This window comes from Spea bombifrons, chromosome 8 (assembly GCF_027358695.1).
Source record: "Spea bombifrons isolate aSpeBom1 chromosome 8, aSpeBom1.2.pri, whole genome shotgun sequence".
In the NCBI taxonomy this organism is placed as follows: Eukaryota; Metazoa; Chordata; class Amphibia; order Anura; family Pelobatidae; genus Spea; species Spea bombifrons.
In genome coordinates this window covers 14179293-14198006 of record NC_071094.1, presented here as the reverse complement: position 1 = coordinate 14198006, position 18714 = coordinate 14179293, and the positions used below count along the sequence as shown (strand labels likewise).

Genomic DNA, 18714 nt, shown 5'->3' with positions numbered 1-18714 from the left:
TCAATTAATCGGATAAAAAAAATGAATGTACATTTTTCATTTATTTAAAATAATTTAATAAACAAATGATGTTAAATACAAACAGCAGAATAAAAAAAACTTTGATAAAATGCATTTCTTGTCTTTATTTCCTAACCAGCCCCCCCAATTTATGCACATTTGTTCTCAGGCTTGCCACGCTGCCTCCCACATATGCCACTCCACGCTGCCTCCCACATATGCCACTCCACGCTGCCTCCCACATATGCCACTCCACGCTGCCTCCCACATATGCCACGCTGCCTCCCACATATGCCACGCTGCCTCCCACATATGTCACTCCACTCTACCCCCACATATGCCACTGTGCCTGATATGCCTTATACCCCCTGATACACCACTCCATCCTCCCCAGACATGCCACACTGCCTCCCAGACATGCCACGCTGCCCTCCCCACATATGCCTTATATACCGTATATGCCTTATACCCCCAGATATGTCACTCCATCCTCCCCAGATATGCCTTATACCCCCCTCATAGAGTCACAGACCTGTCCATAGCACACTGACACCATACCTTTATAAATAAGTACTGGGTTAATCTTCCCTCCCCCCAGGATTTAGATTCCCCTTAGTCTGCCCCCCCTTTACCTCTAACTGCACCTTAAGTTAACCTTATCAAATTAATTAAATTAACCCTCAGTCCTCATCATTAAATTAACCCTAAACACCCCATTAACCATAACTACCCCTAAATTAACCCTAAAGACCCCATCAACCACAACAGCCCCTAAATTAACCCTAAACACCCCATTAACCACAACTGCCTCAAATTAACCCCAAACACCCCATTAACCACAGCTGCTCCTATATTAACCCTAAACACCCCATTAATCATAGCTGCCCCTAAATTAACCCTAAACACCTTATTAACCATAAACACCCCATTAACCATAGCTGCCCCTAAATTAACCCTAAACACCCCTTTAACCATAGCTGCCCCTAAACACCCCATTAACCATAACTGCCCCTAAATTAACCCTAAACACCCATTAACCATAACTGCCCCTAAATTAACCCCCACCTCCCCTAACTTTCAGCAGCTCAAATATTAATTTTATACTTACAGTTAGATGAGTGTCACAGCCATGTGGTTCTGGCCTTCTGGGAGAAGGAAGGGGCGGGGCCAGTTATCACAGTGATTACAGCGAGGGACTGCTAAGTAGGAGCTGCTGCTGTGAGTCAGACTAAACGGATTATATAATGAGGGGTATTTTTCAGAGCGTTTGCTCTGAAAAAACCCTCATTTTATAATCGATAAAAATCGATTCAACTAATCGATAATGAAATTCGTTTGCAACGATTTTCATTATCGATTATTATCGATTTTATCGATTAGTTGTTGCAGCCCTAATCCTCTATAATAGTGGACACTATAGTCCATGGCTGAAAAGCATTCCTAAGGGACAGTTTATGAGCATAAAACGTAACTGTTCAAATAATTCTATATACCAACAACAAATTAATAAGGTTAACGATGAATTTATACAAAAAGGTTATCCAGAATCAATATTATAAAAAGCTATGAGAGAAACCGAGACGGTAGAAAGGACACATTTATTAATACCCAAAAAAAGGAACATTAAAGATAATACAATACCTTTGATTTTCAATTATGATAAATGCCATCCCGAGCTGAAAAAAAATTGTTCAACGTCATTGGCCTATACTTTAAAAGGATGATGATCTGAAACAAATCCTCCCTGAAACTCCTAAAGTGATTTATAGGGGGGCTCCAAATTTGAGTTTAAGTTTAACTTCTAGTTTCATTAAATCTCAACATAAGGATAATGTATTTATACATAATAATACAAGGTTTTATAAATGTGTACAATGCACCTCATGTCAAGCGACAAACTGTATGAACATGTCAGCAATTAAAGTGTTCAAGAGTTATACAACAGGTAAACAATACAACATAAAAAATGTAATAACATGCCATACTAAAAATGTTATCTATCTATTGGAGTGCCCATGTGGACTCCAATATGTTGGAAGAACGGTGAGGCCACTCCACAAAAGAATCAATGAACATGTCAGAGCAATAAGGGGGGCTCAAACAAATCACACTGTACCTCTACACTTTAAAGAATGTCACAATAGTGACCCTAAGCACCTTAAATATATAGGTATACAGGTAGTCCAGAGAAATTGGAGAGGAGGAAATTTTATTAAAAAATTTGGTCAGATTGAGATGAAGTAGGTCTATGTATTGAAAACACTACATCCTATGGGATTGAATCAGGATTTTGATCTATTTAATTTTTTAGACTAATTATTCCCCCATGAGATATGAAACTAATTTATTATTAATATATATGTATATGTGATTTTATATATATATATTTTATATATGTTTTTATATGTTTTAAATTATATAGTGTATATCTATTTATATTGGTATTTATACATGATCTTAATAAATATTCTACTATTATGTGAGAAATACTACATGCCCTATATGGATGTGCTTGATAGGTCTCTGAGCCAATTTCTAACTTATAATATGATTTAAATGTTTTATAGTTAATTGTGTTGAATATGAACAAACTTTTCTATATAAAGTGTTCTAATAATATTGGATTTAAACATCAGCTGCACATAAAGGAACACCACCTGGTAGATCTAATGCAGGACAATGAATAAGGACAATGAAGAGGAGGGACTGGTATGCATCTGAGGAAGCCTGATTGGGTGAAACGCATTATGCAAATTGGCTACACTCCCACCTGGAAGTAGCACAAACTACACAGGCAAATCATGGAACTCTGTTTGCTTGTTGCTAGCATATCGTTTTTTAACTTTTACTATTAATAAATTGTTATTTTTGCTTTTAAAATCCTCCTCTTCATTTGACCTCCTGTAGCTGATGCTCATTGAGGAATACCACAAGCTGCTCCAGAAACAGATATCCTATTGGATCCTATGATATTCTTATACAGACACCCTATAGTTTGAGCAAACCTGGCTGCTCAAAAGATTGTGAGTATAAATCGTATAGGAGGGGTTAATATATCTCTTGTATAAACAATATTATACTATTATGTATATGTTTCTTTTATTTTTCATGTAAACCTGCTGAGGGCCTCATAGAAGACATCACCTGTGATTTGTTATCTGAATACCTGTTTTTTTTTTTCCTTTATACACGATGGGAGTTATTTTGTAAAAATGGACATGTTCAATTGTATATTATACAAAACTGCATAACACTACTAATATAGAGTTATTACAAATGGAGCGCTGCACTTTATTTATCTCTTGTTTGTTTAACTCCCAACTGCTGACAATGATCTATACAAATATCAGTGGCAGATCGATTGAACGACATAATAGGCCAACCTTTAATGGAGTCTTCCTCAGGAAGGGATTCCAGGCAGAACTGACAATCCCTAGAAAACATACCTTCTCCCAAGACTGCAACAGCTGTAACATACTTCATTTCTCCAGGATTAAGGGAAACAGGTTGGAGACCCCAATAATTAAACTGTCCAGTTTGGGTCTCAAGAGCCAATTTATGACATTCTTGCCTCAGGGCTGGTTTTAGTTCTTGCATCCTTTTCATATAGACATCTACCACTCCCTTAAGGTAGGCTCAAAACACACCTCGAACCATTTGAGTGTTCGTCCCAAGTATAATGGGAATACCAGACCAACCTAGGTTTGGACACACTAAGGCTTCAACATTCACAGGACGCACCGTTCCAGTGTCCAGCTGAGGAATCACAATCTGCACCTTGACAATTCGAAGACAGGATAAGCCTGAGAACTCAATCCCCACAACTTCACTGCTTACATTCTCATCGTAGAATGGATGGAAAATTATAGTTACTTGGGAGCCCGTGTCCAGCAACGCTGAGGCATGAATCCCTTCAACCATAAGAGAGACTTTGGGCCTATCCTAATATCTGTAGACAGTTCATCATTACTTTTACTAGGTAGATTTTTTCCTTTGCTTCTTCTTCCTCTGAGATTTAAGCACCTCTCCTTAGTGTCTTCAGGCAGCTCTGGGATGCTGCCCCTTTAACCTCCTGGCTGAGAATAATAACTGTCTTCCCACACAGATGTCTGTCTGCAGCTCTGCTTTCACCTCACTGGTACAGGATGCAGGACTGGAATGCTCTGGGCAGTGGCGGAACTACCGGGGTCGCAGGGGTCGCGACTGTGACCGGGCCCTGGAGTTCTGCCAGTCAGGGGGGCCCAAGGGGTGCTGAGCGGTTGCTGAAAACGACCGCTCGGCAACTCTTGGGCCCCCCTGACTGACAGAAATCCAGGATGCCTCCGCTCCCTGCCGCCGCCCCCTGCCTCAGCGCTGCCCAGAGTGCAGTGTTGGGAGCGTGAGGCGTTTGTCTCGGGTGCCGGCACTTCACGCTGAGCTGCGGACAAAGGAGGGTCCATAGTCATTATGGATAGATCATACTACTTACAGGAAGCACATCGTATCTTGAACGATGAAATCACGTATAAGAAATTAAAAACAGACCCCACCAAGCTCTTCCAAACAGAATTTAAAGAGATGTTATTGGAAGGAAAACACAATGGAGTTCTGAACGATCAAGAATTCAGTTTTCTCAATATAGAATTCCCCAAATTGGCCATTTTTTACTTTTTACCCAAAATTCACAAAAATATGACCACTCCTCCGGGAAGACCTATAATTAGCGGGATGAATTCTTTAACTAGTAATACATCACAATACGTCGATTTTTTTTTTTCCTCCAGAAATATGTCACTCTTTCTCCATCAAGTATACGAGACACCAAACACACATAAGAGATAAAGTGGTCACCAAACTACATATGGGCCACAATAGATGTCGCATCTTTGTACACAGCAATACCACATGAAAAAGGAATACAAACAATTGAAAAAGTATTAGAAAAAGATGAGAAGATGGACCCTTTACAACAGGAATTTATTTTAAAGTGCATCAAATTCATTCTCACTCATAATTATTTTTGGTTCCAAGCTAAATTTTTCTTACAACTGTGCGGTACAGCCATGGGGACCAGATTCGCACCCAGTTACGCCAATTTATATGTGGCAGACTGGGAAGAAGAACACATTTGGTCTCGTAACCCTTTTTATGCGAATCTGGTCCTCTGGCGCAGATATATCGATGACATCCTTATAATTTGGAATGTTCCTTTGGAACAGTTGAATTCTTTCATTACATATGTAAACCATAACAACTATAACCTACAATTCACTTCCTGCATACATAAAGAAGAAATCAATTTTTTAGATCTCACTTTATACACAAGAGGAGAAGAGATCCACACAAAAACATATTTCAAACCAATGGACAGAAATAGTTATATTAATTTTTCAAACTGTCACTACCCGAATTGGTTACGAAATATTCCAAGAGGACAGATCGGTCGTATTCGTCGGAATTGCACGGAAGAAAATTAATTTATAGTCCAAAGCCAGAAACTAATATCAAAATTCGAAGACAAGAATTACCCACAGGACCTATTACAAGAAAGCTTTAGATCTATTAAAGAAAAAAAGAGAGAAGAATTTTTTAAGAACCAACAACATCCCAAGAAGAATTTTGAGTTTTCTTTCTGTACAAGATATAATGATAAAGCATTCGAAATTAAAAGAGCCATTAAAAAAATGCTGGCCCATTTTAAAACAAGATAATATTTTAAATTTTTTTTTACCAGAAAATCCTAACATTATCTATAAAAAAACAGATAATCTCAAGGCACTATTGGCACCCAGCGCATTACCCGAGATTGAGACGAAAAACTGAAATTTTCTCTCGATAAAAACTCCCCGGGTACCACAAATGCGGGAGATGCAAATTACGCAGGACATGTATTTTACAAGAGAAAAAAAGTATAGACTTTAGATGTACTAATATGGGGAAGGAGTATAAAATTAAACATGTTATTAACTGTAACACTACTAATGTTATATATGCTGGAATGTAATTGTGGCACTCAGTATATAGGGCGAACCTCTAGAAAATTTAAAATCAGGGCCCTTGAACATATAGGAGGCATTAGAAACAACAACAACCCTAAACATAGCGTGCCTAGACACGCAAATAACTGTAAAGCTTTTTCCCTCGATAGATTTAGGATTATAGGGATAGACATTGTCACTCCATATTGGCGCGGAGGAAACATCAAAGAAACGCTCGCCAAACGAGAAACAGAGTGGATTTATAAATTCCAGACACACAAAAAAGGGGGATTAAATATGGAACTCGACATTTTAGCCTTTATGGATTAGCCCATCTCTCTTTATTTATATTCACATTTACATTCATTTTTATCCATATAAATTTTTATTACAGACTACACTTAAGGATTTTTTATTTAGGTTTAATTTTATGGACACATTTACCGTATTTGCTCGATTATAATACGACCCTGATTATAAGACGGCCCCCCAAAATCTGAATATTAACGTAGGAAAAAAAGAAAAAGCCTGAATACAAGACGACCCTAAAGGAAAAAAGTTTTACCAGTAAATGTTAATTCATGTAAACTATTTTTTTAATAAAAGCTATGATTGAGAAAAATATTTTTTTTGTTTTTATTTCCTTGTATTTTCCAACCTGTCCCCCAGTTACGCACATCTGCCCCCAGGCTTGCCACACCAATATGGCACTGTGGCCCATGATATGCCTTTTAACCCTCTATATGCCACTGTGCCCCATGGTATGCCTTTTGACCCCCTATGTGCCACTCTGCCTCCAGAAATGCCTTATACCCCTATATCCCATTCTGGCATTTAGGGGGTTAAAATGCATATTATATGCCACTCTGCAGAGTGGCATATAGGGAGGTATAAGGCATTTCAGGAGGCAGAGTGCTCTATTAAATGCCCCCTTAACGCCACTCTGCCTCCTGAAATGCCTTATACCTCCCTATATGCCACTCTGCCCCATAATATGCCTTTTAACCCCCTAAGTGCCAGAGTGGCATAGAGGGGTATAAGGCATTCCAGAAATGCCCTATGCCCCCATTTAAAACACACACACACACACCGGTGCTTCCAATTTCCTGCTGTATTGCCGGGGCAGCGGGTTGACGTCTCCTTCCGCTGCAGCCGGAAGGAGGTGGAGTTGGCAGCGGGGGTTTGTCTGCGTCCGTCGCGCATACCTTCCCCGGCAGTCAGTGCGGGGAACTCTGATCTCTGACAGTCGGGGAAGGTATGCGCGACGGACGCAGACAACCCCCGCTGCTAGCCACACCTCCTTCCGGCTGCAGCGGACGTTGTCTACATGGATCGCGTAGACGTCAACCCGCTGTCCCGGCAATACAGCAGGAAGCACCGGTAAGTGTGTGTGGGGTGGGGGGGACAGGAGGATCCAGGTCCCCTGCAGCGGTGCGGGGGATCTGGATCTTAGTCTCATAATCAGACCTCTATTTGAGGTCTGATTAGAAGACGAGGGGTATTTTTCAGAGCATTTGCTCTGAAAAAAACCTCGTCTTATAATCGAGCAAATACGGTATATCTAGGTATATTTAATATAAATATCTCTATAACTCCCCAATAAAATAATTTTTTATTTTTCATTTTTTATTTTAGATTTTCTAATTTTATAAATTTTGTAATTTATTTATGTTATAAAGACCCAAATATCATGATTTCTTAAAAATATTTTAAAAATATCTTGAAAATATTTTAAAAATATATAAAAAAATATTTTAAACACACCATTTGATATAAATTCCTATAGGAATTTATTTTTCATAAATAAATTTTATTTTTAATAAATAATAAATATTATTTTTAATATATAAGATTCAATATACAAATCTTATAAGAATTTGTTTCTAATATATACTATACACCATGGTATTAATTTTTCACACATCCCTATGTTTTTATTTGTGGAGATCCTTCCTTTATGGATCTTAGAATATTTATATAATTTTTTCTAATCCCTCAATATTTATATTGATTTCATCTAAGTGATAGTAGACATCCATATCTCTACAACATTTACACCATACTTCATTCAAAACAATCTCATGCACACCACCAATTTCATACATTATATTCATTTCATATACAAATATACTTTAGACACCAATTTTATTTATTTTATTCACACCAGAATAATAGACACATTCATCTCCGTGATATTCAATCACATTCCACCACATTCACTACACGTTAAATAATAATTCAGTTTCAAACACTTTATTTATTTTTTTATCACTTTCACAAATAAATACATTCACAATTAAACTAATTATATGAAGCAAGTTTATATATAAGTATACACATATCTATATACAACATTCAATGTTCTTTCGGTGGATTTGTCTTTCTTTTTGTCTGTTCTCCGTCTTCTTTCCATCTAATTCCTTGCCCTCTGGTATGGAAGCCGAAAGCGTTTTCACTTACCTGTTTGATTACTCCTAACCGTATGCTCTTTTAACCCCACCCCCGGGAGGACCGTATTACGATCACTCCAAGCAAAAACTGAACCGCCCATGCTCTCAAGAAGTCTTTATTGACACGCACATGGAGGGTTGGAGATACACGGAATGCGGCAACACCAACAAAGCACAAATTGAACCGCCCATGTTCTCAAAAAATCTTTATTGACACGCGCACGAAGGGTTGAAGACACACGGAACGCAGCAACATCAATAGAGGAGAAACGGATGACGCACGCGACCAGCGACAGTGCGCGATGACGCACACAAGACGGGACAACAGTAACAGACGAAAACGGATGGCGTGGGATGACGTATACACGGAAGCAGCTATATAAAAAGCATAATAACGAGATAAGATTACTTACTGGATCGATTAAACTTCTACTGAAGAAGCCAAGTCGGCCAAACGCGTTTAGAAGGATCGTTTTGGATTATTCTACATTTTAAAACCGGTGGACTTTTCATTTACACTCTTCAAGCACTTTTGGTGCACGGACTAAATGTGAGGGCATTTTTTACCGGTGATATTAATCCTTTTCTCGGATACTGCACTATTTTATTGGGGAGTTATTATTAAATATATTATTGCATTCAATTTAGATGGGTCCGAATCATCTATTTCACTTGTCAGTGCAACACTTAATTCACATAAAAATTGGTTTTACATTCTACACTATATTGGTTTTGTTTTTTCCCTCATATGTATCTGCGCCCCAAAATTTTTTGGTTGGTTTGAATTTCTACACCCTGAGGAAGAGTGTTCGTTTTTGGGCTGCTGCGGTCCTATTTGGGAAGTATCATTTGTATTTACTTTTTACTCTACCACACAGCACGTGATTTTAGGTTTATTCACGTTTCTTTAAAGCCAACACAAGTCCTGGAACATAAAAAGATAGGGCTTGTGTCTTAGAGGCGTTAACTTTATAGCATGACACTTGCCCAAACCTTTGTAATAGTTCAAATACTAATGGAAGTGGAAGATTAGACAGAGAAAGAATGACATTGTCTGCAAACAAACCTATTTTATGAGTAGCATTACCTATTTTAATACCTTCTGTAGTCTGAGACGGTCTAATTGCTTCAGATAGGGGTTCATTTGCCAAAATAAAGAGTAAAGGCGACAAAGGACAACCCTGCCTAGTTCCATTATTTAAAGTAAAAGCATCAGACTCATATCCCGAGGCCGAAACCTTCGTTGTAGGGCTGCAGTACAATTCGAACACAGCAGTGATAAATGGTTCAGAATATGTATTCTAAAATACTGCTGAAGTTTGGAGTAGCCGTATTAGTCCAGTGTATAAGAATGCAAAGAAAATAGAATGTTGCAGAATCTTGTAATACCTTTCTTATTGGACTAACAGTATTTAAAATAATAGACAAGCTTTCGGGAGTCCTCCCTTTATCAAGTCAAAAGCATTTCTGACCAAGCAAGTAAAAAACACAGTTTAAAACTAACCAGTACATGTTCTGATACAGGTTTTAACATTTTAGGACAATATTGCACTTTTCATTGGAGAGTTTCATAAAAGCCATATTCTTTAATTTTAACATGTAAACGACAATGGTCAAAATTATCTGAGTTCAAGTCAATGATTAAGCTGGTAGGCTTCAGTTATGTGTCTCTCATGAATTAATACCAGACATCTGCAGAAGTATGTATATGAGTGCATCTAGCATTTCTAGTATTTTACAATATGCTTACTCATTCATGATTCTCATTTTCATTTTAATGTACCCTAAAATTATGTGTAATGTTTTTACATACATACAGGGTTTTCAATTTACCAGACCATGCATCAAATCACATGATATAATGATGCGATAAAAAGTAGGAATGATTCCCCACTATTTCTCCATATATGCCAAACCAAACAAAACATAATACAAATTTGAAGGTTTGGTTTGAAAGCTGGTAATTTGTTCTTTGTCATTACAACTGCACCAATCTCCTTCATTTTGAATGCTTTCTTTTGCATACAAATATGTTGTAAATATTATATCTTACTATTATTTCATCATTGATTTCTGCTCTTATGTAGGGTCCAAGCAGTCCCAAATGAGCATCTCTTTCTCCACGAGTTGCTGGTTCCATAAAACGGCTGTCTAGATATTCTCGAAATGCAACTTTCTTATACAGTGGAAAGCCATGAGGAACATAGGGTCTGAAACAAAATAAAAGTAGGACAGTCGTTTATCTTTATAAAGGAGGAAGAAATGCAAAATCGTTCTGTTTTTTAGATCGTGTATTTATATATGAAACAATCGCTATAATGTCTTTCATTTTTTGGTAGCAACTTAGGAATACAATATTCAATGTTCAATATTATGGTTTAATTGGAAATGCTCAATTGCAGTCTTACAAATTTGAAATTACCCAATTATTTATTGGTTTGGGAACTATGGGAAACAAATACAAAATAAGCAAATCAAAACCAATGTGGCTTACCTGGAAAGTAAAACAGGAAATAAGGAATAAACAAATGGCATTTAAGCATTATAAAAGCGAGGGGTCAGTAGAATACAAAGATGCCAACAAAGTCTGCAAGAAAAGGGATTAAAATGGCTAAACTGGAAAATGAGAAACTAATTGCCAAGGAGAGTAAAACCAATCCCAATAAATGGGAAAGTATGTAAATGGAAAAAAGTTTAAGGTAGAAAATGCTGGTCCTTTATTATCTGATAGAACAAAAGAGATGAGAGTAGGTGAGCTATAGATACTATTAGAATATTTAAACCACCACAAGTGATCCAAAAATAATATAATATACTTATATGTGTGAATATATATCTCTCTACGGATACTCATCCAAGTCAAATGATGATCATGTACATGAAAAAGAAGAAATAGAAAATCCAAACATAGCGTAACCTGTAGCTAAATAATATAAGCAAAGATCCTTCTTAAATAAATAGGAAGAACTAGTATATCATAAAGATACCAAACATATATAAAAAAAACATATAAATAATATAAATCTTCAATATGAACGGTCACGGAAAACGTATATGCTTACAAGAGCAGACGCAAATATGCGTGTTGTAAAAGCTTCACAGAGACGCCGGCAGTAGAAGCCTTGATTGAGTTTCAGCGTCTCTCCTCTCGGCAATAAACCGCAAACCGCAGACTGCAGACCACAAATATTCGTAATGAGTAGTGTCAATCAATCCTTTTAATTAGTAGCAAACCGCAAACCGCAAGTGTTCGTGGTGGATAATGTTGAAGATTTCTTTCAATTGGCGTTTTTTTTCTAACGAAGACACCGTTTAGACTTCCAAATTCCGTATGAATGGTGTATTTCCCCAAATAGGGTCTCAGAGGATCCAAAATAGCACTACGCATTTTGCCAAATATCTCGGCTTCATCAGGTGCATTCCGATTGTAACTCAATGTCCATCTTTTATATTATCTAGTGGTATGTTTAATTGCATCTACCTGTGTTATTATATTTAACCCGTTCGTATCAATTTAAATAGAGGGAGACTATACAGAAATATATATACTAATACATTAAGAAATAATTTATTCAAAATCTAAAATTAAATATATGAAAAAATATAAAAAATATATATGAAAAAAATATATATATACTTAATTAAATTCTACATCAATTATTTATATAACAATTAAAATATTCATTTATTGTCACGCACAGCGTAGAATAGGACCTGTAATCAGGTAGAACAGCATGTGCAAGACCAATAGACAGATCACAAAAGTCCAGCACAGAATAGCCAATGAGCAAGCCGAGGTCAGGAAGCCAGAAGTCAGGATCGTTGCAGGATAAGCCGAGGTCAGGAAGCCAGAAGTCAGAGTAGTCGTGAGGGTAGCCAGAGTCAAACTCCAGGAATCGATAACAGGAACAAGCCGGGTCGGTAACGGGAAATCAACAGGAACGCGTACTGAGCAGACACTATACAAGATAGGTACAACCATCAGAAGGCAAGGCTGGGAGGTTTCTGAGCCTCTTAAATAGGCAGAGGAAGTCCAGGCATCAATTACCGAATTCCCGCCAAAAATTCAAAAGTGCCGTTACGTCACTTCCGGTTCGCAGCCATTTTGGGATTGGCAGATCGTAAAATCCTAAAAGGAGCGGTAGGTGGCGTGCCGAGGACCGCGTGCAAGCAGCAGGACCGGACCTGGCTCCAGCAGAGGACAACCGACGCGTGGAACCGCGAGGTCTTTCCCTTCCTCGTGGCGGCGGAGGCTGTCTCGGAGAGGCGGGAGGTCTCCCTCTCCTCCACGGTGGTTGCGGCTGCCGCGGTAAGGCGGGAGGTCTCCCCCTTTTCCACGGCGGTTGCAGCTGCTGCGGCAAGGCGGGAGGTCTCCCTCTTCTCCTCGGCGGCTGCCGGTCCGAGGACCCAGAGGCACCGGCAGCCAGGTATGTGACAGTACCCCCCCTCGAAGGGGCGGCCACCGGACGACCCTTGGCAAGACCAACCCGTCTCCTGGCGAGGAAGGACCATACCAGACGAGGAGCGTTGAGACGAACAGCGGGTACCCAGGAGCGACTCTCCGGACCAAGACCTCTCCAGTAGATCAGATACTGCACGCTCCCTTGTTGTCTGCGAGTGGCCAGAATCATCTGAGGACAACGCAGAGGTGGATCTGCACCAGAAGTCCCCGCAACAGTAGGTCTTGTGGTAGTAAATCGATTGCACACCAGAGGCTTCAGAAGCGAGACATGAAAGACTCGAGGAATCCGAAGGGTACGAGGTAAGAGAAGTTTGTAGGCTACTGGATTGATCCGACGTATGATAGGAAAAGGACCAATAAAACGTGGAGCCAACTTCATGGAAGGAACCCTGAGTTTGAGATACCGGGTTGACAACCAAACCCTCTCTCCAGGCAAATACGCAGGAGCACTGGAGCGTCTCTTGTTTGCTTGATGCTCCTGACGCCTGCCCCCCTGTTGCAATGCCTCTAGTACTGAAGACCACGTGGACAGTATGGTAGCCAATCTCTCCTGTAATTCTGGAACCGCAGAGGCAGGAAACGTTCCGGGAAAGGACTGCGGGTGTAGGCCATACAAGCAGAAAAATGAAGACACTCCCGTGGACTCCTGTACGGAGTTGTTACGGGCAAACTCAGCGAAAGGCAGCAGGTTCACCCAATTGTCCTGGTGGTTACTGACGAACAGGCGTAAATACTGCTCCAAGTGTTGATTAGCCCTCTCCGCTGCTCCGTTGGACTGTGGATGATACGCGGACGAGAATGCTAGAGTAATACCCAAGGCTTTAGTAAATTCACGCCAGAAGCGTGCTATGAATTGTGCACCTCGGTCGGAGACAATCTCGGTGGGTAATCCGTGAAGACGGACGATCTCGCGTATAAAGACCTCGGCCAACATGGCAGCAGAGGGCAATTTTTTCAACTGAATCATATGAGCCATCTTGGAAAAGCGATCCACAACCATAAGGATAACAGTATGACCTCTGGAGTTAGGTAAGTCCACAATAAAGTCCATGGCTATGTGTGTCCACAGGGTCGAAGGAAGAGGCAAAGGGTGCAACAGGCCAGCAGGCAGTCTCTTTGAAGATTTGTTAGCCGCACACTTAGTACAGGACTGGACGAATAGGACAACGTCCTTGGCCCAATTCGGCCACAAAAAAGTTCTGGAGACGAGATCCTTCGTGCGTGTAATTCCCGGATGTCCCGCCGTCCTGGAACCATGAGAAAGACGGAGGACTCGGGACCGGAAACGAACAGGAACAAACAACTTGCCAGCAGGTAGAGACATCGGAGCTTGGGTTTGCATACTGACAATATGATCAGTAATATGACAGGACGACAGGTAAGTTGGATAGCAGCCATGACCTTGGTCGCAGGAATGATCGCCTCGGGTTTGTGACACTCCTCGTCAGGAAACGTGTGCATAAGTGAGAGGGCGTCAGCTTTGATATTCTTGGACCCCGGACGGTAGGTCAAAATAAAGGGAAATCGCGACAGGAACAAGGACCATCTTGCTTGACGAGGATTAAGACACTTTGTGGTCTCGATGTACTGTAGGTTTTTATGATCCGTCAAGATCAAGGTAGGAACTTGTACACCCTCCAGCAGATGTCGCCACTCCTCCAAGGCAAGTATAACCGCCAACAGTTCCTTGTTGCCGATGTCATAATTCCGTTTTGCAGAAGAGAATCTTCTGGAAAAATAACCACACGGGTGTAGTGGCCCACTATACGAGGCCCTCTGGGATAGGACAGCCCCCACGCCCGTCTCCGATGCATCTACCTCCAGAACAAACGGTAATAATCCGGATGTCGCAGTACCGGAGCAGTAATAAACCTCTCCTTCAACTGGTCAAAAGCAGAGACGGCAGCGGGTGGCCATTCGATGGTATTGGCCCCTTTCTTAGTCAGGACCGTCAAAGGAGCAGCAATCTTAGAATAGTCTCTGATAAAACGTCTGTAATAGTTGGCAAACCCCAAAAAGCGTTGTAACGGTTTCAGACCCACAGGCTGCAGCCAGTCCTTGATAGCCTGCACTTTGGAAGGGTCCATCTCAAACCCCTCCGGGGAAATAACATACCCCAAGAACATGACCTTACGGACCTCGAACTCGCATTTCTCCAGCTTGGCGTAGAGGCCATGTTGCCGTAGTCGGTGTAGTACTTTAGTTACTTGCGTGCGATGAGTCGTGAGATTCGAAGAATAAATCAAAATGTCATCTATATACACAACGACAAACTGTTGCAGGAAATCTCTTTGACAGTCATTGATGAACTCCTGGAAGACAGCTGGCGCATTGCATAACCCGAAAGGCATCACTGTATGCTCGTAATGTCCCGACCTTGTATTAAAAGCCGTCTTCCACTCATCGTCGGCACGAATTCTAACAAGGTTGTAAGCCCCCCGAAGATCCAGCTTGGTATAGATGGTAGCTCCGCGCAAACGGTCAAACAGTTCGGAAATCAATGGAATGGGGTAGGTGTTACGTCTCGTAATTTTGTTAAGACCCCTGTAATCGATGCATGGGCGAAGCTCTCCATTCTTCTTCTTTACAAAAAAAAATCCTGCTCCTGCGGGCGACGTGGATCGGCGAATAAATCCCCGACGAAGATTCTCCTCAATATATGACTCCATAGCTTTAGTTTCAGGAACAGAGAGCGGATAAACCCGACCTCTGGGTGGCATGGTACCAGGAAGCAGATCGATGGGACAGTCATAAGGTCGGTGCGGAGGTAGTTTCTCCGCCTCCTTCTTGTCGAAAACGTCCGCGAAACACCGATACGGCTCAGGCAGAAGTGAAGTCCCGATGGAGTTCAGTGTCACCGACGTAGTCCTCAGGGGTAAGAGGCAATGATCCTTGCAGGAACTGCTCCAAGCCATAATTTGGTTGGTATACCAGTCAATGGAGGGGTTGTGACTACGCAGCCAAGGATACCCCAATATAATCAGAACAGACGGGGAACGGATGAGCAACAACTGCAATGGTTTGCTGTGAACCACTCCCACAGAGAGGGTAAGTTGAGTCGTGTGAAGAGTTATGTGCTCTTGAAGAAGAGGCCTCCCGTCGATAGCCTCCACGGATAACGGATTGGGTAGGAGGAGGGTGGGGACCCGAAACCGGCTACAAAACTCAGAGTCAATAAAGTTGCCGGCGGCGCCGGAATCCAGAAAGGCCATGGTGTTCACGGAACCCCTAGACCAAACTAGTCGAACCGGAACCGTCATGCGGGTGATCTTGGTTTCAGGGGATGGTCTAATCACACCTATAGTAGGTCCCCTCAGCCTACCTAGGTGCGGGCGTCTCCCGGCCTCATTAGAACAGTTCTTGAGAAAATGCCCCGACAGACCACAATTCTCTTCTCCTCCTGCTCCTCTCGTGCTCAGAGAGTCTAGCTGCCCCCAGCTGCATAGGTTCCTCCGCAGAATCTGACAAAGTGGGTGAGGACAGAACTTGGGAAAAATGACGTACAGTATCCCTCACTCCCCTCTCCAGTCGTCTCAGGCTCTCACGTTGAGCTTGTCTTTCACGAAGACGCAAGTCCACCTGGGAGACGTACTGTATTACCGCATCCAGGTTCGTAGGAAGGTCTCTAGCCGCGATCTCATCCTTGAGGGATTCAGATAGTCCATTCAGGAATGCGGCGACTAGAGCCTCATTGGTCCAGTTGACCTCCGCCATCAGGGTGCGGCATTCGATAGAATACTCCTGAAGAGAACGGGAACCTTGGCGGATAGAGAACAGGGATGCGGATGCCGTACTCCTCCTTCCAGGAACGTCAAACACTGAACGCAGACTTGAGACGAATTCCGAATAGGACCGAACTGGAGGAGCATTTCTTTCCCATAGTGGAGAGGCCCAAGCCAGTGCTTTGCCCGTGAGTAACGAAATTACATAGCCCACCTTAGCCCGTTCCGTAGGGAAGGCATAAGGTGAAAGTTCAAAATGTATCTCGCACTGGTTCAGGAACCCTCTGCATGCTGCTGGCTCACCATCATAACGTTGGGGGGGAGGTAGTTGAGCAGGTACAGAATGAATAGGTGCAGGCGGTGGTGGGTGAACCGCAATTGCCGGAGGACCTTGTAGCGCTGGGTCGGTGCGTTGCAACAACGTCTGGAAAACTTGGCCAAACTGATCCAGACGGTGATCCATCCCATCCAAACGATCCTCCGTGGAGCTCTGCTGTCCTGCCGATGCAGGTCTCATATTGGCCTTCTGATTCTGTCACGCACAGCGTAGAATAGGACCTGTAATCAGGTAGAACAGTGTGTGCAAGACCAATAGACAGATCACAAAAGTCCAGCACAGAATAGCCAATGAGCAAGCCGAGGTCAGGAAGCCAGAAGTCAGGATCGTTGCAGGATAAGCCGAGGTCAGGAAGCCAGAAGTCAGAGTAGTCGTGAGGGTAGCCAGAGTCAAACGCCAGGAATCGGTAACATGAACAAGCCGGGTCGGTAACGGGAAATCAACAGGAACGCATACTGAGCAGACACTATACAAGATAGGTACAACCATCAGAAGGCAAGGCTGGGAGGTTTCTGAGGCTCTTAAATAGGCAGAGGAAGTCCAGGCATCAATTACCGAATTCCCGCCAAAAATTCAAAAGTGCCGTTACGTCACTTCCGGTTCGCGGCCATCTTGGGATTGGCGGATCGTAAAATCCTAAAAGGAGCAGTAGTACCGGCTGGCGCCACTAGGTGACGTGCTGAGGACCGCGTGCAAGCAGCAGGACCGGACCTGGCTCCAGCAGAGGACAACCGACGCGTGGAACCGCGAGGTCTTCCCCTTCCTCGCGGCGGCGGAGGCTGTCTCGGAGAGGCGGGAGGTCTCCCTCTCCTCCGCGGTGGTTGCGGCTGCCGCGGTAAGGCGGGAGGTCTCCCCCTTTTCCATGGCGGCTGAGGCTGCTGAGCCGAGGCGGGAGGTCTCCCTCTTTTCCGCGGCGGTTGCAGCTGCTGCGGCAAGGCGGGAGGTCTCCCTCTTCTCCTCGGCGGCTGCCGGTCCGAGGACCCAGAGGCACCGGAGCCAGGTATGTGACATTTATTTATCAATTTAAAAAACTTGATATATAATTACCCATATACTCTTCCTCTTACAGAATACAAAAAATATAAATTTACCACTCTAAATATATATATACATATTCCATTTCAATATAAAAGTTAATAATTTATATATACATATTAATAAATTATTACAATCAGGACATATATATATATTATAATATGTTACAATAAAAAATAGAATAGAAAAATATATCTATATTGGATCAATGTTATCCAAAATTTATTTGACTTAATAATTTATTAATTTATTTAAAAATTGTTAGTTTAAAAATTAATTATAAAAAATTAAATAGATCAAAATCGAAATTAAATCCTTTTGGGGCTATGGTCTGTAAATGAAATGCCCATCTAATTTCCTTCTGACCTATAGTTCCCCTCTCCAGTATTTAGTAATTTTTTCGATTCCTATGAAATCTAAACCCATCGGGTCTTTTTTGTGTACTTCTGCAAAGTGGGCAGACACACTGTGAAGGCCAATTTCAATAAGATAAGGGCAGCTTTACAACTTATTGACTGGCAAAAACTCTTCAGGGATAAAAATACTGAGGAAAAATTGAGTATTTTCAAACAAATATTAGCAGGGTACACTTCTCAGTATGTACCACTAGGTAATAAATATAAAAGAAACAAATTGAGACCGATGTGGCTTAGTGGGGACGTTAAGCAGAAAATTAAAAATAAGAAAATGGCTTTTACAGCATTTAAATCAGACGAATCAGAGGCATCCTATATAAGATATAAGGAAGCCA

At 41.6% G+C, this 18714-nt stretch overlaps 1 protein-coding gene across 1 annotated transcript in view; it reads right to left on the bottom strand.

The window, feature by feature from the left end:
* F8 (coagulation factor VIII) overlaps positions 1-18714 on the bottom strand; it is a 694472-nt gene that overhangs the window by 351426 nt on the left and 324332 nt on the right. The window contains exon 15 of the mRNA XM_053474021.1: positions 10461-10617. Within this exon, the coding sequence (XP_053329996.1) occupies positions 10461-10617 (157 nt within the window). The remainder of the gene's footprint in view (positions 1-10460; positions 10618-18714) is intronic.